Source organism: Ceratotherium simum, chromosome 35 (assembly GCF_057802395.1).
Source record: "Ceratotherium simum simum isolate JZ-2026a chromosome 35, ASM5780239v1, whole genome shotgun sequence".
NCBI classification, from domain to species: Eukaryota; Metazoa; Chordata; class Mammalia; order Perissodactyla; family Rhinocerotidae; genus Ceratotherium; species Ceratotherium simum.
In genome coordinates, this window is record NC_141934.1 from 4,356,056 (window position 1) to 4,379,579 (window position 23,524).

At 46.2% G+C, this 23,524-nt stretch overlaps 1 protein-coding gene across 1 annotated transcript; it reads left to right on the plus strand.

Annotated features, from left to right (window-relative positions):
- Positions 1-19,336: 19,336 nt before the first annotated feature.
- Positions 19,337-22,175, plus strand: LOC147912419 (cationic amino acid transporter 4-like). The gene is made up of 4 exons (XM_087423908.1): positions 19,337-20,354; positions 20,822-21,414; positions 21,672-21,780; positions 21,882-22,175. The coding sequence occupies exons 1-4, from the start codon at positions 19,373-19,375 to the stop codon at positions 22,052-22,054; spliced, it is 1,857 nt and encodes a 618-aa protein (XP_087280034.1). The 5' UTR covers positions 19,337-19,372; the 3' UTR covers positions 22,055-22,175.
- The last annotated feature ends 1,349 nt before the right edge of the window (positions 22,176-23,524 follow it).

Genomic DNA, 23,524 nt, shown 5'->3' on the forward strand with positions numbered 1-23,524 from the left:
CTCTCTAGCAGCCTGCATTTAAAATGAAATTTTTTTCCTTTGTTTCTTTCAACTCAGGCTTTACTGATTGAGCTACTAGGCTTAGTCTCAGGTGACTGTGGGCTGTTATCTCCTGGGGTGTGTACATTCTAAAGATATGGACAAATTTACCACTTCAAAGGACAGAGAGAAAAAATGCAAGTTTTTCCTAGGAGATTCAAGGTAATTGTGATTTTACATTTTCTTGAGTCTTAGGAATTGGGGATGGTCTAAATAAGAGTTCCTGGAGAGGTTACCAGGCTTTGACTCAGATTGGGAGCTTTTAGGATTAGTGAAAGGAAATGGGAGGAATCTGAACTGACTTTAGAGCTGCATTTTCAGTTTTGAAAATATATATGAGATAAGGACACTTGCTCTCAATGCCTCAGAAATTGGGTTGTAACTTTTTACATTATCCCTAATCTGCGTCATCTCTGGGTATATAGTTTTATTTTAACTTATGTAACTGTGGGCCCTCCAGGACCAGTTCTCTGACCCCGTCTCTTATCAACAGAGTGATTAATAATTACCTTTCAGAAAATGTGCAAAGTCACGTAGCCAGAGCATGTGCAGAGGAAGAAATCTTGACCTGAGATGATGGAGAAACCAAATATTCTCATTTCTGTGGATCCCAAAGGACCAGGGGGACACGACCAGAGCGTGAAGTTGGACTCTTATCAGAAGTGAGGGGTCCCTCATTCAGGAAGATCTGGTGTTAAAATTCCTTCCCCACCACATCATAGATGTTTATAGACCTATCATAAAAGTTTAGAACCTCATCATAAATGTTTAAAGCCTTACCATAAATGCTTGAAGCCTACCAATCAAAACCTGTACCACGAGCATTTCCTCAAGCCACCCTGTTCTCCCTAACCTCTTAAATTTTGCCCCAAATCCTGAATCAGGGAGATAGATCTGAGGGCACATGTCTCCTACCTCCCTGCAGATCGATCTTGCAGAATAAAGCTGATTTCTCCCCCAAAGGCTGATTCCATAATTAATTCACTGTTTATGCACATCAGGCAAGACAACTCCAATTTTGTGCAGTAACTATTGGCGACCATGAAGAGACAAAGTCCTGTGACTGCCTGCCCAGGGCTCTGGAACCCCCAATGGGGTGTGGGGTCTTTTCATGGACCCTAAGTGGCTTCCCAGACAATTTTGTCTAGAGGCTCACCTGTTTGGATTCCCATTTCCCACTGTGGTGCTCCAAATCCCAAGGGTATTTTTTTTTTCTCTTTGGGAGAAGACACAGCTTCTGGATCAAGAGGTTTCTGGGCTCTGGGTGAGTAACTTTAAGAAAGCAACTGTCTCTTACCTCATCTCTCTGGTTGATTTCCTGGAAATGTAAGTTAGGCTTGTATTCTGGGGAATCCTGCTGGGCTGAGACCTGAACCTTGGGCCTGAACCCCCCAAGGTAATTAGAGGCAGGATAAAAGGTTCACTCGTGAAGTTGCTTCTGGATCTGGGCAATTCTTGGGACTGGTTGTGAGCTGCTCCTGGCAATCTGGTTTTGAGTAGCTCCTGGCAGTGGTTCTGAGCTACCCCTGGAAAACTAGCTAGCATTCTGGTCTGTGTTATATGTAGAACTGTATTGTGTGTTAATGTTTGTCTGAATTGAATAGGCTGTTTGGGGACTGAGTTTCTCAGCGATCATAACAAACTCTCTTTAGAAATTACATTGTTTGCTGTGGCCACTTAGGAAAAAGCCCCCTAAAATGAGGATAACCATAAAAAGCTGGCAAGGTAACCTGGGATAACTTAAAATTACCGTGGCCATATTGGGTGGGGCTCCATTTATAGAGCCAGGTAATAGAGAAATTTCTTTAAAGAGTTGAGCTTACCACCTTCCAGCATCTAAAGGTTCCAGAAGCTGTAAATGTTTACAAAGAACTGCAGAATCTTACCAAGCTTGTTTAGTGTCCTGAGGGCTTGGCTTAATAACCATCAGGTTGGAGATCCCAAACTACAGTTGAGCAAAACTGAAGTTGCCCTCCATTTTGTGGCTAGGGTCCTACCAAACTGCCATAAGCCTCAGGGGAATTACATTGGCCATTACAAGGAAGCCTTGGTTTGGCCTTCATTGTGATGGTCTTGGTTTCAGGGATGCTTGAAATTTTCGTGATCTGGTTCTAGCTGCAGCATAAATATACTTTTGACCAGCTGTCTCTAAATTCTGAAACAATGGGAAACCCTAATTCAATCCCACATGTAGCCCATTAGGCTTCATTATCCCAAACTGGGCAACTTTTAGTTACAAGAACATGAAACAGGAAAAGGTGATATTCTTTTATGACACCATATGACCACAATGCTCTTTAAACTCCAGAGAAAATGGCCAGATGATGGATCATTCTGCAACTCTTAGGAATTTGGTCTGAGTACTCATCGGTTTATTGATCCTTATCCTCCCAGAGATGGTCACTATTTTTCCTTGTCTCTGTCTTTTGTGTCATTTGTCATAAAAAGGAAAATACCATAGGGCAAGATGCAGGCATCTCCACAAGCCTGTTGTCTGGGCAGGCCCAAAGTACCTTTGCTGTAGGTTAAGAATGTGCATAAGGTGAAAGGTATTGCTAAGTGGCCTCTTCGAAGCCAAAAAAGGCCATAAAATTGATGGGCACAGGTTGAGCAGTTAAGAGCCATTAGGATGCTACATTTCAGTTTGTGAGTATTGTGGTATGTGAATAAAGGTGTTACCAAAATAAAAGATAAAGCACCAAACTGTTTCACTACAAGTTAAGGTGTATAAGGGTTAAAAATTTTAATTAATATATGTTAATTAAAGTTACTAAATGTTAATAATGAAAACATCTTTGTATTCAAGTAAGATATATATTTTCAGTAAACAAGGTATAAATAATGGAAATATTTATGTTTGTTTTGTTAAGAAAGATAAATTTGTCCTGAAATACTAGAAGGGAAGAAAGAAGGCATGGGACAAATTCTGAATGTAAAAAAGAAAGATACAGAGGATTTGTGAAAGAGGAACTGTGATGAAAGAATGTTGTGCAGTAACACTTAGGGAGGAAAGCCTATCAAAAAAAGTCCTATCAGGCTCTGAATATCAGCTTTTAATTTGGCCAATTTTTGACCAGAGAGCTAATTACAAAAAAAAAATCCTCCTAAATATATTGTCAGTTTTCAGCCAGAACAATGAGTAAGTATTTCTGGCAGTATTACATAACCCCATCAATTCTACTTTTACTTCCACTGACCTGTTTAGGGAATAACATAGCAGTTTACCAGGAAAACCCTCAGAGTCTCATCAACTCTGGAAGGGGCCCATCTGGGGCCCCTCCTACAAGAGTGGATATGAGGGTGTCAGTGAGGCCACTAACTTGGTGGACTTCTGTTACAGTTGTGTGGTCTTTTCTTTTAGGTATCTTTCTAGGTATAGCTTTAATATTTCATTAGCTTTTTGCAACAAAACTTTCAATGAAACCATTTTAGAATTTTGAAGGCTTTGCTTTCAAGTGCACTTTTTAAATGATCCTATTTAATTAGAATGTTCCCCCTACTGGCCACTGTGACTTTAAATCATCCTTAGTAATTTTGGACTGTTGAGATAGAAATTTACAACAGAAGGGACCATAGTTCTCAAACATAAAACCAACTGGAGCTCCTGATAGCGAAACCCCTCGGAAACTTTAGAAAATGAAAGTCTCATGTGAATGAAAAGCACACAGACAAGAATGACAATAGAGAAATCCCTCAATTTAGTGAGAGTACTCACAGACCAAAGACAAAACCCTGCTGAGGGAATCCCGTCCTGCGACAATGGTGGCCACAGCCGACTGAGACAATCATCTCCTGGGCGGTCATCCCTGATCCCAAAAAAAGGGCGCTTACCTTGACCAAATGGAGGGAGGTTAGAACCTGAGAGGACCCACAACTGGAAGTGTCTGTGATCCACGGAAATGGAGAGCCCAAGGAGGCTCATGTAGCTACCATACCCAGTTCCAGGGGAGGCTAGTCCACAAAGGTGAGATCACCTCAGGCCCTGCTTTCTGACACTATATTTGTTAACCTAGAAATAAAGAGAGAAAATGAGAGGCAGAGAGGTCTTTATTTGGAGATCACAGAATTGCAATTCTGGGAGCACAGATTCAGGTAGAAACCCAAATAGTGTCCCACTAGAGAGTAAAATTCAGGGGATTTTAAAGGCACAGAAGGGAGGTTTGCATTACAAAGAATGTTAACTGGAGTTGGGGGCAGAAAGCTAATCTTGGCTAAAAATAATTGATTACTGAGGCTTGCTAGAGGGAGGTAAAAGTCCATCACTCTGATAGTTGCTGGTTTCTTGCAGCGTTACTCAGTTCAAAAGTTCATGTTCTGCCCGATGAGGACGTGCATAAGACCCATTTCCTTCATGGCTTCCAAGCTCCATTTTAAAGCCCTTAGACATAAGCAACTCTTGTTTTGTTTCACACTTCACAACTTCAATCAGGTAATGCACAAGGGGCCAGCTTGGGGGAAACAGGGGTCTCCTGACTTCTTACTCTGTTTCTCTGTTTACCAGGCTTCATCTCTCTCTGGCACTCAGCCCTTCCTGCCCCTGGAGTTCTTTCTTGTCTCAACGCAAATAATCCATAACCAATCAAGAAATCAAAATTGGGGTGAGTCTATTATGAGCAAGATCTGAGGACCACGTAGCCCAGGAGAGTCCTTTCACAAAGGAATGGAGCACTCCAAAGAAGTGGGGTTATGCCAAGTGGTCAAAGAGCATCTATCACATATGATTGGAGTGTCCTTTTTACAATAGTCATGAAATTGCTTTACTGGCACAGCAATTCTGGAATGCACCAGGTTGGTGGTCTCAAGGTGGGTGGTCACAGCAGCTCAGCATTCAATCCCTAGCCTAGGGAGCGGTGCTTATCCTTAAAGAAATGCTCATGTGGAGGAAGTTACATCCTTATATTCAAGGGCATTGCTCTTGTCTTTGGAACATAGTAAATACTTAAAGCAGATATAGAATACATGCTCAACAGCCATGTCAGCCCCCTTTTGAAAAATAAGTTTAGGCCAAATTAGTTTTACACCAAATGGCTTCCTCATATACTCCATTATATCCTATTGCTTGTCATTTATTCATCACTTGGAAACAGTTTGGTGCTTTATCTTTTATTTTGATAACACCTTTATTCACATACCATAATACTCACAAACTGAAAATGTACACTTCAGTGGGTTGTAGTATATCCACAGAATTCTGCAACCATCACCACTACCTAATTTCAGAATATTTTCATCACCCCAAAAAGAAACGCTGTACCCATTAGCAGTCACTTCCCATTCCTCTCTCCCTCCATCCCCTGGAAACCACTAATCTCCTCTCTGTCTCTGTGGATTTGTCTATTCTGGACATTTCATATCAATGAAATCATACAATATGTGATCTTTTGTGACTGGCTTCTTTCACTTAGCATAATGTTCTCAAGATTCATTCATGTTGTATCACCACTTTATTCGTTCTTATGAACAAATAACATTCCATTCTATGGATATTTCACATTTTGTTTCTTCATCATGAGTTGACAGATATTTGGATTGCTTCTACTTTTGGGCAATTATGAGTAATGCTGGTATGAAAATTCATGTACAATTTTTTGTGTGGACACATATTTTCATGTCTTGGGTATATACCTAGGGATGGAAGGGCTGGCTCATACATTAACATCATGTTTAGCATTTTAAGGAACTGCCCATTTTCCAAAACAGCTGCACTATCTTGCATTCCCAATAGCAGTGTGAGAGGGTTCTAATCACTCCACATCTTCTTCAACACTTGTTCTTATCTGACTTTTTGACTGTAGCCATCCGGGGGGATGCATTGCACTGTGGTTTTGATTTGCATTTCATAATGACTAATGATGTTAAGAATCTTTACATGGGGCCGGCCCTGTGGCTTAGCGGTTAGGTGCACGTGCTCTGCTGCTGGTGGTCCGGGTTCGGATCCCGGGTGCGCACCGACGCACCGCTTCTCTGGCCATGCTGGGGGCGCGTCCCACATGCAGCAACTACAAGGATGTGCAGCTATGACATACAGCTATCTACTGGGGCTTTGGGGGAAAAAATAAATAAATAAAAATTACAAAAAAAAAAAGAATCTTTCCATGTGCTTATTGGATGTTTGTACATCTTCTTTGGGGAAATGTCTATTCAGATCCTTTGCCCATTTTTAAATTGGGCTATTTATCTTTTTATTTTTCAGTTGTAAGTATTCTTTATATATTCTGGATACAATCCCGTTATCAGATATGTGATTTGCAAATATTTTCTCCCATTCTGTGGATTATTCTCTTTTTACTTTCTTGATGGTATCCTTTGAAGCAGATGAGTTTTCAATTTTGATGAAGTCTAATTTATCTATATTTTTCTTAGGTTTCTTGAATTTTGGTGGCAAATTTAAAGAAACCGTTGTGGGGAGGGCATAATGAGTAAAAAAGGTCAATTATATGGTGATGGATGGGAACTACATTTTGGTGGTGAGCACGCTGTAGTGTATAAAGCTGTTGAATTATAATGCTATACACCTGAAACCTATGCAATCTCGTAAACCAATGTTACCTCAATAAAAATAAAAAATAAAAGAAAGAAAGACACCATTGCCTAATCTGTGCTCATGAAGATTTACTCCTATGTTTTCTTCTAAGAGTTTGTTGGGAGTTTAGCTAAACTACTCCACAGCATTGCTGCCTCAGCATCCATTTTGTGTGGCCAAGTGGCCTGCAGGAGTCTTGAAGTGACACTAGCCCTTCTAGAGAGTGCACCCCCTAGACAACCACCAGCAGAGTCACAAGTAAATGTCAGTTCCTGGTTTGACTGCCACAACTGCCCTTGTGAGAAGCATTCTCCCCGTCTCCCAGGGCCCTTCCCTTGTGTGCCCCCTACATAAGACCCCTGGGAAGCTTACCAAAACCAACCCAGACTTAGCCTGGGAAGCCCAAAGCACTCTGCCTGTGAACCCCAATGAAGGCATATGCCCCACGTCCTGCTCTGCACTCTGCCTTAACCTCCCAGTGTGGCCCCTCAAGGTCTGTCTGCTGTGGACTTTCTCCAGGACCTGTGAGTAACAGACTTCTCTACTTCAAGTCCTTTGTGGTCATTTGTTGAACAGAGGCTCACCATCCAATACCCCCAGGGCTCTACTTAACAAATGTTAACTTGACAAAGTCACAATAGGTATTACAGGCATTATACTCCTTTTACTGTGCTTTGCAGATATTTTGTTTTTTACAAACTGAAGGTATAGGGGAATAGGGAAAATTTCCCCTCTTGTTCTCTTCTTGTTCTTATGGCTGGTCAAAGAGTTAAAGATGACATAAGGCAAGTTGGCAAGAGAAAATCAAACAAAGTTTAATACATGTACATGGAGAATTCACATAAGCATGAAGAACTCCAAAACAGTCAGGGAAAATGAGGTATTTATGTCCTTCTGGACTAAGGAGAGAGAGAGGTCTGAGACTACAAAGTGGGAGAAGGCAACTTACAAAAAGATGAAAAGAGTTCACACCTGCTAAACAAATGGTTGTATAGTCCCATCTATAGACAATGGGACCTCAAAGAGATCATTTGATAAAATGGCCCTTGCCAGATGCCTTCCTGCCTACCACACCTAGAATTATCTATGGTAACAGCTCCTTCCTGGTATTGATGCAAATCATCCATAGTCAATCTATAAATCAATATTGGGCTGAGTTTATTATGTGCCAGATCTGAGCACTAGCCCAGGAGCTTCAGGAAGGTCACCAAAGAAGTTGAGTGTACAGAGTGATTATATACCATCTTGGAACAAAGAGCATACTTCACATATGATTGGGATGTCCCTTTTACAATAGTCATGAGATTGCTTTCCTGGCACAGCAGATCTATGAACACAGCAGGCCAGTGGTCACAAGGTGAGCACAGCAGGCCAGTAATTGATCCTTAGTTTAGGGAGAGATGCTTATCCTTAAAGAAATGCCGATATGGGAGGAAGTTACATCCCTATCTTTAAGGCATCATTCTTGTCTTTGGGACATAGTAAATATTTAAAACAGATGTACAATGCATGCTTAACAGGCCATGTCAGGTCCTTTTGGAAAAACAAAGCCAGGCCAAATGAGTTTTAAGCCAAATGTCTTCCTCATATACTCCAATATATCCTATTGCTTTTATTTATCACTGGGACAAGCCATTCTATCTTAAATTCTTTTAGCCAATTTGGGTGAAAGTCAAATGTTCTTTTAGAGTCTTCTGAGCCTTGATTGTCTTCAGTTCAAAATCATCTGCATACCAGAGGGGCACAGCTTGGGGTGGCCTGCCCTGAACCCCACCAGTTCCCACCCCTGAAACTTCCCTGCAAGTTTCACATATTAAAAGGTGAGCTGGTGACTATGGAGAGAGAAAAGTTGTAGCTGAGTGATAAGAAATCTGCAAAGATAGCAAAGAACACAGATTAGAATGAGGATGAACAAGCAGAAAGGAAGGGATCAGAGCACATCTCTTCACACCCCATTAAACCAGTTCCCCAATCCTGGGAATAAGTCAGTCCAATAAAATGGATGAGCTTCATTCATCTGATGGAAAATGTTAATCTTCTCTTTTAATAGGTGTAAGTTAGACACTACTTGCCCTGTTTGGTTCACATAAAAGCAACATTTTCACTGATGACTGCACAAGCTCCTCCTTGCTGGGCAGTCAGTGTGTCCAGAGCAGGTCAATTGTGGAGGACCACAGAGGTCAGGCTGATAATCTCTGACGAGTATTTTCAAAGTTTCCATGGTGGTGCTGAACTCTTGTTCTATTACCATGGAGAGGTTTAAGATCATCTTTTCCAACCCATAATTTCCAAAGCTGGGGAATAAGACACTCAATGCTGAAAAAGAACTTGGAGTCGTGATACACAAGTGGATTCTCTATGATTTCTCAAGTGGCACGTTTATGTGGCACAATCTTATGAACAAAGGAACCCAAGCTTGCAATGTTGCTGGCCTTTAGGGTGGAGAATCTCTTGACAGAAAGGTCCACATTGTTCTGACCAATTAGGTAAGAACCCTTTCTATACATTGTTGCCATATAAAATAAAAAGACCAGTGTGGTTACAGACAAGGTTAGAACTGAACCTGTAGTTCCCAGGGTCTGGAGCATTCCGTGACCTTTGCCACTGATACTGTTAGTGCCTAAGCATCTCCATTTTCCATGCACTCCTGTCAATCTGAGAGAGCAGAACACATTGTGGAATCACTGGTACAGGAGGCCTGCAGCCTGACTTTGGCAGCTATAAAGCCTGGTCCTGTCACCTGAACCAAGTGAGTCTAGAATTTTGACCCACCCATATATAGTTTGTGGTTTGGGGCAGCTTAGCCATGCAGGCAGCTCCAATATCCCAAGGTGTACAAGGGTGGCTCATAAGCCATCCAGAACATTTGGTGATTTGGTAAATGATGGTGCCAAAGGGAGTAGTGTTAGGTTCACTTACAATTTCCTTGAAGGGTTTGAAGATGTCACCTGTGGAATCAAACCACAGGGTTTGATTGCAACGTTGTCCTGGAATGTCATCCAGGAAAGGTTCAATGTCATGTTTACTTTCAATGCAAAGGGAAAAACTTTCACTTACTGTCTTTATCTGGACAAGGGATGGTCCTGTAGCCTCTCTAGAGGTTTTCTGGGGCCCAAGTGACTCACCAGAAGAAGAGGCAGAGTGATGTTTTCCTTGTCGTGGATACCACGTTCTGTCATTAATCCATCTTCTGTACTTAGTCCACCAGGTGTTCACATCAGCAGGAACAGAGACTAGTTCAGGCTCTTTTGCAATCCCTAGCTATTGACATAACCAGCAGTCAGAATGATTAGTTAGCATGGCCAGGGTTTGGCAAACTGGCATAAAGGGGTGTTTGTTCTGTAGTTGACCTGTTGAGAAAGAGAAGGTTAGTAAGAGCAAGACACAGATTGAAAAAGAGCCCATAGTAGAAACTTAGAGAGGAGAGGTAGGACAGGTAGAGACCAGCACTCTCCAGTCAGCTTTCTAATAAATGATTAAAAGGAATATTATATATTCATTCATAGGAAAAGGCTTGTGTGTGTGTGTGTGTGTGTGTGTGTGTGTGTGTGTGTAGAGAGTTGCAAAAGCAAGGGGGAAAATAGGAGAAAACGAGGTTTCTTGATCCATGATCTTGAGAAAAGTCTCTGCTTCATGAGGTCAGCTGCTTCTGTGGTCTGGGAAGTGGCCCTGGAAATCCTTAGTTTAAGGTCACCTGTGGGAACTGTCCCCTAGTTGTCTTGAGAGTGATGTTCTGAGTCAATTTTGGTGTGGCTTGCATGGATCCAGGAAGATTTTTCCTTTCATTTGATGGCAGTTAGGTTGTCAGTAGGGCTTCATAAGGTCCTTCCCAGTGAGATGACAGCATGTTTCTTCTCCTAAAGACCTCAGAGAGTGTACCTGCAGTTGTTTGGGTGGTAGTTTTTCCTGGTCTCCTTGCAAATCACTTGATCTCCTGGTCCAAAGGGATGGCAAGGTGGGGTCTTGCCAAGGTGGGGCCTCTCAGAAGGTGAGGCCATACCTCTTTTACCCATTGATGATATGCTTCAAGTATAGCTGTTAATTTTTGTCTATAGCTAGTCATAGCATCAAATTATTCACATAAGTTCCAATAATATTCACTTAATCCAGGAATGGAATGTTTAGAGATGCCAGTAGGCATTTGGTGTCCAAAAACTATTTCAAAAGGAGTCAATCCATGTCTATTTGGAATATTCTAGATCTTTATAAGGGCCAAGGGCAGAGCTTCTGCCCACTTGAGTCCAGTTTCTTGACAGACATTTCCCAAATTCCTTTTGATGTCTAGGTTTTTATGTTCCACTTGCCCTGATGATTGAGGATGATATGGGGTATGAAACTTTAATGAGTATTCCAGAGTTTCTGCAAGCAAGTGGTTTATCTCTGCTGTAAAATGAGTTCCTTGGTCTGATTCCACCCATAAAGGAATGCCAAAACAAGGAATAACTTCAGTCATTAATTTCTTTACCACTGTTCTGGCATCTGCACGTCAAGTCAGATGGCATTCAGTCTATCTGCTAACCATGCAGATGATAACCAAGAAGTGAGAATAGCCTAAAGCTGGGGGAAAGTCTATAAAGTCCATTTGGAGTGCTGCAAAGGGCAGTGTGGGCCTGGGAGGACTTCCTGGGGTACACTGACTTCTCCCAGAAACTTGGTGAGATTGGCAAGTTGTGCACTGGGAAATAATTGGGTCACAAATTTTGTGGCTGCCATGGCAAAACCAATTATCTTTTAGTTCCTTAACTATCCCCTGTCTGTACATCTGTCCCATTTGGTGGGAGATAAGTGCAAGCCAAAAAGTCAATGGAAAAGGAGCTACAGGAAGACCTTTGGCCCAGTGTCTAATCCATCTGATCATTGTTTGGCATCCTTTTGTATCCAATTGTCCTTTTCAGAATGTGGGGCATTTGCCTGAGAGTTAACAATGTCAGTCAGGGATAAAGGCAGGTTTAAAAATTGGTAATTATTGGCAATTATCTATGGTAAGAGCTCCTTCCTGGGACAGGTCTTTCTATCTTAAATTCTTTTAGGCAATTTTGGGGAAGGTCAAATGTTCTTTCAGAGTCTTCTGAGCCTTGTCTTCGGCTCAAAAGAATCCGCATATCTGAGTGGCACATCTTGGGATGGCCTGCTGTGAACTCCATCAAAGGTTCGTGGCAACCCCGCATCAAGCAAGTCTATTGGTGCCATTTTTCCAACAGCATTTGCTCACTTCATGTCCTTGTGTCACATTTCAGTAATTCTCACAATGTTTTCAACTTTTTCATTATTATTAATTTGTTGTGGTGATCTGTGGTCATTGACCTTTGATGTTAGTATTGTAATTGTTTTGGGTTGTCACATGTTGCACCCATGTAAGACAGCAAACTTAATCAATAAATGCATTGTTCTGACTGCTCCACCCACCGGCCTTTCCCCCATCTCTCTCCCTCTCTTCAGGCCTCCCTATTCCCTGAGATGCAACAATATTGAAATTAGGCCAACTAATTACCCTACGGCAGTGCCCAAGTGTTCAAGCGAAAGAAGAGTCGCATGCCTCTCACTTTAATCAAAACCTACAAATGATTAGGCTCAATGAGGAAGGAACGTCAAAAGCCAAGATAGGCCGAAAGCTAGGCCTCTTGTGCCAAACAGTTAGCCAAGCTGTAAATGCAAAGGAAAAGTTCTGGAAGGAAATTAAAAGTCCTACTCTAGTGAACACATGAATGATAAGAAAGTGAAATAGCCTTATTCTGATATGGAGAAAGTTTTAGGGGTCTGGATAGAAGATCAAACCAGCCATGACATTCTCTTAAGCCAAAGCCTAATCCAGAACAAGGCCCTCACTCTCTTCAATTCTATAAAGACTGAGAGAGGTGAGGAAGCTGCAGAAGAAAAGGTGGAAGCTAGTAGAAGTTGGTTCATGATGTTTAAAGAAAGAAGCTGTCTTCATAACATAAAAGTGAAGGTGAAGCAAGTGCTGATGTAGAAGCTGCAGCAAGTTATCCAGAAGATCTAACTAAGATCACTAATGAAGGTGGCTACTCTAACCAATGGATTTTCATTGTGGGTGAAACCCCCTTTTATTGGAGGATGTCATCTAGGACTTTCATAGCTAGAGAGGAGAAGTCAATTCCTGGCTTCAAAGCTTCAAAGGACAGGCTGACTCTCTTGTTAGGGGCTAATGCAGCTGGTGACTTGTAGTTGAAGCCAATGCTCATTTAACATTCTGAAAATCGTAGGGCCCCTAAAAATATTGCTAAATCTGCTGTGCCTGTGCTCTATAAATGGAACAACAAAGCCTGGATGACAGCACATCTGTTTACAACTTGGTTTACTCTATATTTGAAGCCCACTTTTGAGACCTACTGCTTAGAAGAAAGATTCCTTTCAAAATATTGCTGCTCATTGACAGTGCACCTGGTCACCCAAGAGCTTTGATGGAGATGTACAACGAGATTCATGTTGTTTTCATGCCTGCTAACACAACACCCATTCTGCAGGATCTGGGCAGCGTTTCTGATCATGGATCAAGGAGTAATTTTGACTTCCAAGTCTTATTATTTAAGAAATATATTTTGTGAGGCTTTAGATGCCATAGTGATTTCTCTGATCATTCTGGCCAAAGAAAATTGAAAACCTTCTGGAAAAGACTCACCATTCTAGATGCCATTAAGAACACTCGTGATTCATGGGAAGAGGTCAAAATATCGACATTAACAGGAGTTTGGAACAAGTTGATTCCAACCCTCATGGATGACTTTGAGGGGTTCAAGACTTCAGTGGATGAAGCCACTGCAGATGTGGTGGAAATAGCAAGAGAACTAGAATCAGAAGTGGAGCCTGAAGATGTGACTGAATTGCTGTAATCTCAGGATAAAACTTTAAGGGATGAGGAGTTGCTTCTTAAGGATGGGAGAAGTAAGTGGTTTCTTGAGATGGAATCTACTCCTGGTAAAGATGCTGTCAAGACTGTTGAAAGGACAACTAAGGATTTAGAATATTACATAAACCCAGTTGATAAAGCAGTGACAGGGTTTGAGAGGACTGACTCCATTTTGAAAGAAGTTCTACTGTGAGTAAATGCTATCAAATAGCACCACATGCTACAGAGAAATTGTTTGTGAAAGGAAGAGTCAATCAATATGGCAAAATTCATGGTCAGCTTATTTTAAGAAATTCCCACAGCCACCCAAACTTTCAGCAACCACAACCCTGATGGGTCAGCAGCCACGAACATTGAGACAAGACCCTCCCCCATTAAAAAGTTTACAACTCGCTTAAGTCTCAGATGATGATTAGCATTTTTTAGCAGTAAATATTTTTAATTTAATGCATGTACATGCTTTCTTTAGACATAGTGTTATTGCACAGTTAATAGACTACAATATAATGTAAACATAACTTCTTTTTTTTTTGAGGAAGATTGGCCCTGCGCTAACATCTGTTGTCAATCTTCCTCTTTTTCTTTTTTCTCCCCATAGCCCCTAAACATATCTTTTTTTTTTGAGGAAGTTTGGCCCTGAGCTAACATCTGTTGCCAATCTTCCTGTTTTTTCCTTTTTTCTCCCCAAAGCCCCAGTAGATAGTTGTACATCTTTCTAGTTGCTCTAAACATAACTTTTATATGCACTGGGAAACCAACAAGTTCGTGTGACTCACTTTTTTGTGACATTCATATTACTGCGATTGTCTGGAACTGAACGTACAATATCTCCAAGGTACGCCTGTATAGTTTTATCTCCTAGATTTAGGTCTTTGATCCATTTTGAGTTAATTTTTGTATGTGGTGTGAGGTGGGAGTCTGACTTCATTCATTTGCATGTGGATATCCAGTTGTTGCAGCACAGTGTGTGGAAAGGACTATTCTTTCCCCTGTTGAATAGTTTTGGTTCTCTTGTCAAAAATCAACTGGCCATTGGGGCCGGCCCAGTGGTGTAGCACTTAAGTTCAAACATTCTGCTTCAGTGGCCCGTGGTTTGCTGGTTCGGATCCTGAGCGTGGACCTACTCACTGCTCATCAAGGGTGATGTCCCATGTAGAAAAGCTACAACTCTACAACTATGATATAAAACTATGTACTGGGGCTTTGGGAGAATAAAGAAAAAAAGAGAAAGATTGGCAACAGATGCTAGTGCAGGGCCAATCATCCTCAAAAAAAAAAGAAAAGAAGGCATCTTAACAAAATCAACTGGCCATCAAGAGGAGAGGACAAGGCATAGACTATGAGAAAATATTTGTAAAAGTATATCTGATAAAGGATTGTTATCCAAAATATACAAAGAACGCTTAAAAATCAACAGTAAGAAAACCAAAAAGCCAATTAAATATGGGTAAAAGATGTGAACAGACACCTCACCAAAGAAGATATACAGTTGGCAAATAAGCCTATGAAAAGATGCTCCACATCCTATGTCACTAGGGAATTGCAAGTTAAAACAACGATATGCCTCTACACACCTGTTAGAATGGCAAAAATTCAATACACTGACAGCACCAGATGTTGCTGAGGATGCAGAGCAATAGGAACGCTCCTTCATTGTTAGTGGGAATGCAATATGGCACAGCCATTTTGGAAGACAGTTTGGAAATTTCTTACAAAACTAAATATGATTTTACCCTATGAATCAGCAACCACACTTTTTGGTATTTCCTCAAATAAGTTGAAAACTTATGTTCACACAAAAACCTGCACACGGATGTTTACAGCAGCTTCATTCATAATTGCCAAAACTTGGTAGCAACCAAGATGTCCTTCAGTAGGCGAACGGATAAATAAACCGTGGCCCATGCATACAAGAAATATTACTCAGTGCTAAGGAGAAAGGAGCTATCAAGCCATGAAAAGACATAAGACAACCTTAAATGCATATGACTAAGTGAAAAAGGTCAATCTGAATAGGCTACATACTGTGTGATTCCAACTATGTGACATTCTGGAAAGGTGAAACTGTGGAGACAGTGAAAAGATCAGTGGTTGCCAGGGGTTAGTAGGGAGGGAGGGATGACTAGGTGAAGCACAGAGGAATTTTAGGGCACACTTTAACAGTGTACACATGTCCTTATATATTTGTCAAAAGCCATGGAATGCACAACACCAAGAGTGAGCCCTAATGTAAACTGTGGACTTTAGGTGATAATGACATGTCGATGTAGGTTCATCAATTATAAGAAATGTACCAGTCTGGTGGGGATGTTGATGGGCGGGAGGCTGTGTATGTGTAAGGGCTGGGGATATATTGGAACTCCACCTTCTGCTCAATTTTGTTGGGAACCTAAAAGTGCTCTAAAAAATAGTCTATTTTTAAAAAAAATCAATTGGCCATAAATTTAAATTGGCCATAAATTTTTAAAAATTAATTGCTCATATTTTTGGATGCTGAATTCTATTCCATTGATCCATATGTCTATCCTTATGTCAGTAACACACTGTCTTGCTTCCTGTAGCTTTGCAGTCAGTTTAGAAATCAGAACATGTAAGTCCTCCAACTTTGTTCTTTTTCAAAATTGTTTTGGCTATTCTGGGTCTCCTGCATCTCCATATGAACTTTGGCATCAGCTTGATACTTTCTGCAAATTAGGCAGTTGGGGTTTTTATAGGGATTTCACTGAATCTGCAGATCAATTTGGGGAGTATTGCCATCTTGACAATATGAAGTTTTCCTGTCCATGAACGTGGGATGTCTTTCCACTTATTTAGGTCTTCCTTAATTTTTTCCAATGATGTTTAGTAGATTTCAGTGCACAAGTCTTGCATTTAATTTGTTAAATTTATTCAAAGTATGTTTATACATAAATTTGTTCTTTTTGATGCTATGTAGGCAGAATTGTTTTCTTAATTTCATTTCTGCATAGTTCATTGCTTGTGTATAGAATTACAGTTGATTTTTGTATGTTGATCTTGTATCCTGCACCTTTGCTGAACTTGTTTATTAGTTCTAATATGTTTTGTGTGGATTCCTTAGGATTTTCTCTACATAAGATCATGTCATCTATGGTTAGAGATAGTTTTACTTCTTCCTTTCCAACCTGGATTCCTTTTATGTCATGTTCTCCCCTAATTGCCATGGCCCTAGCCGCCAGTAAAATGTTGAGTACAAGTGGTGAGAGAGGACATCCTGATGTTTTTCCTGATCAAAGGGAGAGCTTTCAGTCTCTCACCATTGAGTGTAGTAGCCAAGAGTTCATCATGGATGGTCTTTATCAGTTTGGGGGAGGTCCCTTCTATTCCAGGTTTCTTGACCGTTTTTTTCTGTGGCTGTGGTTTTTGTCCATTATTCAGTTAATACAGCATATGGTATTGATTAATTTTCATATGTTAAATCAAACTTGCATTCCTTGCATAAATCCTGCTTACTCCTTTTTATATGTTGCTGGATTTGATTTGCTAGTATTCCGTTCAGCAATTCTGCCTCTATATTCATAAAAGATATTGGTATGTAGTTTTCTTTTCCTGTGATGTCTTTGTTGGGTTGATGTCAGGGTGATCCTGGCTTTGTAGGATGAGGTGGGAATTGTTCTCTCTTCTTCTTGTATTTTTTGGTGCTTTACCTTTACTGCATCTTCACGGTGTTGCTCTATGTAACTGCCTTGCTCAGTGGGGTCCAGCACTCAGCCCAGCCATATCCCTGGAAGTTTACAAGTCACTGCGTCAACCACGCTTGGCCATGAATACCCACTGGATGTTGGTGCCTGTGAAAGTAGGTGTAGTGAGAGCCCCTCTCTGGGTAGACAAGAAGTCAGTGCTCTGAAACCCTGCACACCAGCTCTCAGGTGGTCATTGGTAAGGCCTTGGGGGAGCTCCTGTTACAAAACTGCCCAAGCCTCTGGGGTTGGAAATGCATTTTTCTGGATTTTTGTGAAGGCATTTCAGAACAAGAACACCTGCTCAGTTATGTTTAGGCCACAAGGAGCGAGGTATGGGAGATGTCATCCCTGCAGGAAGTGGGAGCCCATCTGAGAAGTTCCTCAAGACAATATCAGCCAAATATCAGAAGGGAGCAAGGGGGTTGGCTAAGACAGAGTGTTCTAAGTGGCACCATCATGTCTGGGAGTCCACCATCCTGTCACCAGCCCACTGAGCCAGACAGCCTGCAGGTGCCCCTAAAATCCTATTCCACAAAACACATATAAACCTGATAACATGGAGAAAGTTCTGGGGCAAGAAGATGTCTGTTTTGGTTTTGCTTTGCTTTGATAGATTGTCATTATTTTGCTGTAAACAAGTTCACACCCTGTGACACCAACCTTTCCACTTTCAAAGAAGTGGGAGGAGCAGAAGGACAAAGACCCCTCAGCCCCAGGAATAAATAAGCCTGAGGAGGGTTTGTGATGAGACACGTGATGAGACACGTGATGTGTCTCTTGTGATGTGGGGACTGGCATGGAGTAGATGCTCAGTCCATGACACCTCTCATGGATATCCACAAGTGGGGAGATGCTGTTAGGGTCCCCAATATTCCTCCAGGCTTGACAGGTGCTCCTGAGCTGGGGGGGCTGCCATTGGTGTCTGAGGGGCACTAGGGTGCCCCAAGCTGGAGGGCTGGAGGTCATCCCCAGGAGTCTGCTCGCTTTCTTTCAGGACACTGTCTGTAGCTAGAAGCTCAGAACAGCCGGCACGAGTTCTGCCAACTCACAGAACACTCCCCAAAGCCGGGCTCTCCCTCGTCACTGGATGAGGGTGGCTTGCTGCCATCCCATTGTGCTGGGAGGTCAGGGACTGCCCAGGGCCTCTCAGCCAGATTCATACCCTTCTCGTACCAGAGTCTCCCCTGACTCCCTCAGCCCCCACACCTCCCAGTGTTGAGGGGCCTGGATGGTGCCCAGCTGGTGGAGTATGTGTGTTGGCATGAGGGATCAGGGAGAGTGTCTGCAGCAGGGAAAGCGGAAGGGCTCCAGGCTCCACCCCCAGACCTGGACCTTAACCTCCACCAGTCTCTGGAGACCACCCCAGTGTCTTGGGCTTCCTCATCTGTGAACCGAGCACAGTAACAGGGTTTCCCTAGAACCCGGTGAGCTCTGGTTTTGACGGTGTGAGGTGTAGGTAGGGTGGGCTGAGTGCCTGTGGGACCTGGAGGTGGTGCCCAGTTCTGGATGTCCCCAAGGCTTGGGGTGGGCACAGAGTGGTGGTGGTGGCAATGGTGACACAAGGTAGTGGCAGCAACTCCTGTGAGGACAGACTCAGGCCAGAGAGTAGGTAAAGGCTGGGGTACTGAGGACAGGGGCACAGCAGAAGTAGACGTGTCAGTGGCGTGGTGGTGGCCTGTTGTACTGTGGGGCCTTGGCTTCAGGTGCAGGGCCCAGGGAGTCCCGACTCCTGGCAAAGTGCGCTGATACACTAGCCTGGGGAGGTGGGGAGGAAGGTGATGAACACTGCTGTCTGAGGCCAGGTGGCCGCCTCTGCCAAAGCACTCCTGTTCCTGGTGCCGGAGGCCTGGCACAGCTGCTGGGAAGTCTCGGGTTTCCACTCTCTTCTGGGATCCCAGACCCCTGGAGAGGTTCAAAGCTAGGCTCTCTGGGACTGCCACATTCCCATCTACAGGGCCCCTCCCGAACACGCTCAGGTCCGGCTCCACCAGGCTCTCTCCCTTGCCTGGGAGGCAGGCCAAAGGGATCTCCACGATTCCCTGTGACCTCCTCCCCAGCTTGCTCATGGGCTCTGACCCCTGCCTCATCGAGCCCCTCAGCTGGTTAGTTGTTTCAGGCTTGGGTCCCCAGGGCAGGGTAGAGCAAGGACTGAAGTCTGGTTAGGACCCAGCTGGGCATCCTGTCACTCCCTCTCACCCTTGTAGGTGCCAGCAGCTGGCTTGGTGCTCCTCTCAGCTGCCCACCATGGCCCGGGGGCTGCCCAGCAGTGCCAGCCTGGTGCGCTTCTGCCAGAAGCTGAACCGGCTGAAGACACTGGAGGAGTCCACCAGGGAGACATCGCTGCGGCACCAACGGACCATGCTGGACCTGACCCTGCTGGGTGTGGGTGCCATGATGGGCTTCAGCCTCTACGTGTTCCTGGGCATCGTGGCCAAGGAGATGGCCGGCCCTGCAGTGCTTGTGTCCTTCAGTGTGGCTGCTGTGGCCTCCCTGCTGGCAGCCCTATGCTACGCAGAGTTCAGAGGACGTGTGCCCACCACGGGCTCTGCCTACTTGTTCACTTACGTGTCCATGGGCGAGCTGTGGGCTTTCCTCATTGGCTGGAACGTGGTCCTCCGGCGTCTCATCACTGGCACCACCGTGGCCCGCACCTGGAGCGGCTACCTGAATGCCATCTTCAGACACCGCATCCGCAGCTTCATCGAGGCCCACGTAGGCACCTGGCAGGTGCCCTTCCTGGCCCAGTACCCAGACTTCTTGGCTGCTGGCATTGCACTTTTAGTCTCCACGTTCGTCTTCTGTGGAGCCCGTGTCTCTTCTTGGCTCAACCGCACCGTATGTGCCATCAGCCTGGTCATCGTCCTCTTCATCATCATCCTGGGGTGTGTCCTGGCCCGCCCGCACAACTGGAGCACTGAGGAGGGGGGCTTTGCACCCTTTGGCTTCTCTGGCATCATGGCTGGTGCTGCCACCTGCTTCAAAGCCTTTGTGGGCTTTGGTGCCATCACTGCCTCCAGCAAGGAGGCCCAGAACCCAAAGCGAGCCGTGCCTATGGCCATCACCATCTCGCTTGGCCTGGTAGCTGGTGGTAACATCCTCGTCTCCACTGTGCTCACCCTCATGGTGCCCTGGCACAGCCTGGACCCTGACTGGGCAGTCGCTGATGCCTTCTACCAGCGGGGCTATAGCTGGGCAGGCTTCATCGTGGCAGCTGGTGCAATCTGCGGTAAGGGGCCCTTCTGGGCAAGATGGGAAGGAACAGGGCAATGGGACCCTGCCCCAAGCTTCCCAGGGAACATGTCTCCATCTGGGCCTGTGTTCCCAGTTGCATCATGGGCCCAGGAAGGTGCTAATGATTACACTCTCCACCCAGGCTTGTTGGGAGGGACCTACTCACCACCCCTCCCAATTGTACACAGAATGTCAGCCCAGGGCACGTGCTTCCAGGTCTTTCCTGGCAGAGGGACTCAGCCCTCATCACATTCTCCAGTGGGTCTGTCACCTAAACCGGGCTGTCCCATTCCTGGCTGGTGAGGGGGAACAATCCAGCACCCCACATACACTCAGCCTAACTCTCAGAGCCCAGACAAACTTATGCCTATGTTCCCAGGGGCCAACCCTGCCCTAGTCCCCAGCAGCAGCCCCTGGTGGGCCTGTCCACCATGCTAACCAGTCTCCCACCCTCTGCCACAGCCATGACCACTCTCCTGCTCGGCAGCCTCACTTCCCTGCCACACATCGTCTCTGACATGGCCGCTGACGGGCTCTTCTTCCACATGTTTGCCCATGTGCACCCCCGGACGCAGGTGTCTGTGGTGGGCATCCTGGTGTTCGGGGTCATCATGGCTCTCCTGGCGCTGCTGCTGGACCTCGAGGCACTGGTCCAGTTCCACTCCATCAGCGCACTGCTGACCTATACCTTCATGGCCACCACCATTATCCTGCCACGCTTCCAAAAGGCCTCTCCATCCAGTTCCCTGGACCCAGCCAGCCCTGTAGGCACAGAGCAGGCCTCAGCTCCTGAGCCCGGGCAGCTGCGACCAGCCTTGAGGCCCTATCTCAGCTTCCTGGGTGGGTGCCGGCCAGGAGCCCCTGTGGCTTGGGCACTCGGTGTCCTCGTGGCCTCGGCCATCACTCTGGACTGCGTGCTGGTCTTCGGGGACTCGGCCCTGCACCTCCCGCTCTGGGGCTACACCCTGCTGCTCCTGCTCAGCTCCGCCATGTTTCTGCTCAGTCTCCTCGTCCTGGGGGCCCACCAGCAACAGCGCCGGCAGGACACCTTCCAGGTACTTCCTCCAGCCAACACCCCTCACTCTCAGCCCAGCCAGCTCCCCTCGCCCCTTCCTCTTCTGCCATGGCAGAATGCACCCGGGCTCACAGGGCGGGGGAGGCCAATCCCCCATCCCCCTCTTTCTGCATGGCTAGTGGGCCCTTGTCTCCACTATCTCCAGAGGTGGAGAAGACTCTGTGGACTCCCTAGAAATAAAGCCCTGGGCCAGCAGACCTTCCCACAGCCAGCCCAGCTCTGCCCTTGTCCCCTCAGGTTCCCCTGGTTCCCCTGACTCCAGCCCTGAGCATCCTCCTCAACATCTTCCTCATGCTGCACCTGAGCTCCCTGACCTGGCTGGGCCTCTCCATCTGGCTGCTGATCGGTGAGTGGGGGCCAGGCTGGGACCCGGGTGGGCTGCAGGAGGAGGGCAAGCAGGGAAGCAGGGCTGGGACCCACCCCTTCAGGCTGGTGCCACCCTTGCAGGACTCGTAGTGTATTTTGGCTACGGCATCTGGCACAGCAAGGAGAACCAGCGGGAGCAGCCGGGGTTGACTGCCTCAAGTGACAACCTGGAAGAGACGGTGCAGGTCTTGCAGCCCCCCAGCCAGGGACTGGCCCATGACCCTGGCTGCACGGAGCAGCCTGACAGTCTATGAGGACCGCTGGGGGCCTGCTCTACCCACATGCTCAGAGTGCCAGAGGGACTGGCAGCTCCTCCTGTCTGCGGCAGCTTGTGTTTCCAGGCCTGCCCATGCTGGGGCATCCTCAGGACCTCAGCCCGGGTGCTGAGCATCGAGTCTTTGGGAGTGGGCCATGGCAAGTGCTGGTGTGGTGGACTCTGCCCAGCGCCTTCCTGTTTATGACCAACTCCAGCCTCCTGGGCAGGTGGAGTAGGGCAGGCAGGGAAGAGGCCCGCAGCCCCAGGGATCCACAATAATAAACGCTCAGCCAGCCATGTGGCCTGTCACTGTGTCTACTGTGGCGTTCTTTGTGGCACTGAGTCCTCATCCACCCCGGGGAACCAGGTGATTGTCTCCAATCGAGAGCAATGATGTCAAGTTTCCATAAGGGGGATGCACCAGCCCTGGCACAGCCTGAGTCAGGGACACGGCCAGGCCTGGGCCTTGGGGTCCTGCCCTCAGGCCAAGCCCTCTGCCCAGCTCAGAGGGGAGCTATACACCAGGCACAGAGGGGTCCCTGGCAGGGCGGGGACAGACTCCCTCCCAGGCTTGCCACGTGTCCCCTTGGGGGCAGATCCAGAGAGCAGAGCCTGGACCCCAAGGAGGCCGCCTAGAAAGGACAGTGGAGTTCCGGGGTTCCCTCGGTTTCCCAGGGCTCCCAGAGAGCAGGGCACCTGCCTGAGGCCTGCCTTGGGTATGGAGGCCCACCTGCTCGGGTACACGCATCTCTCAGGCACAGGCCCACACGGCTCCCCTGGGGGTGCACAACCACTTGCAGACTGAGGCACAGCTGGTTCCAAGCTCAGGGCTGCCTGCAGCTCCCCAGCTGCCTCTCCCCCTGCCCGCCCCTCAGGGCTTTGTGATAAAGGCTCCGGACGGGACACATGCATGCAGGTGGGGGCACAAGCGCCTGGGCCTCTCCAGGTACCTTCCACACACCTGGTGGCAGTGGGGCTCCAGTCCTAGGGGTCCCTAGGCCCACCCTGCACCCCCACTGGTCTCCACAAGGCCATGCTACATCTACCATAGACACCCCCACCTCCCCGTTCCTGCCTGTAAGGGCCACACAGGAAGCTGCTGGCTCTGGCAGCTTTACTCCTCGGCTCTCTGCAGCCTTGACCTCAGCTTTCTCTGGGCCCCAAGGACAACCAGGTACCCGTGACCCCGCTCCAATGACCAGGCTCAGGGCCGTGTTCTCTCATCCTGGCCCTTCTGAACCCGCCTCCCATGGATATGGCTCTTGGGACAGAGAGGAGCAGGGACCCCAAGGCTTTGCTGAGGCTCCAGGTGCCAGATGATTCCAGATGCTGCCCAGCCTGAGCACAAGTCCTGGCCCTCGCCAACCTGGCCCATGTCCCTCCACCAGCAAGCTGCCACCACGCCCCTGGTCACCAGGGACCTATGAGAAGGCAGCCCCTTATCTCCCTGGGGTGGGTACCCCCAAAT

Bases quoted from the DNA above. Each gene is read 5' to 3' on its own strand.
- LOC147912419 (XM_087423908.1), top strand. From the start codon at position 19,373: ATGGCCCGGGGGCTGCCCAGCAGTGCCAGCCTGGTGCGCTTCTGCCAG. The intron at 20,355-20,821 runs GTAAGGGGCCCT...CCTCTGCCACAG, and splicing joins GGCAGCTGGTGCAATCTGCG to CCATGACCACTCTCCTGCTC. The intron at 21,781-21,881 runs GTGAGTGGGGGC...CCACCCTTGCAG, and splicing joins CTCCATCTGGCTGCTGATCG to GACTCGTAGTGTATTTTGGC.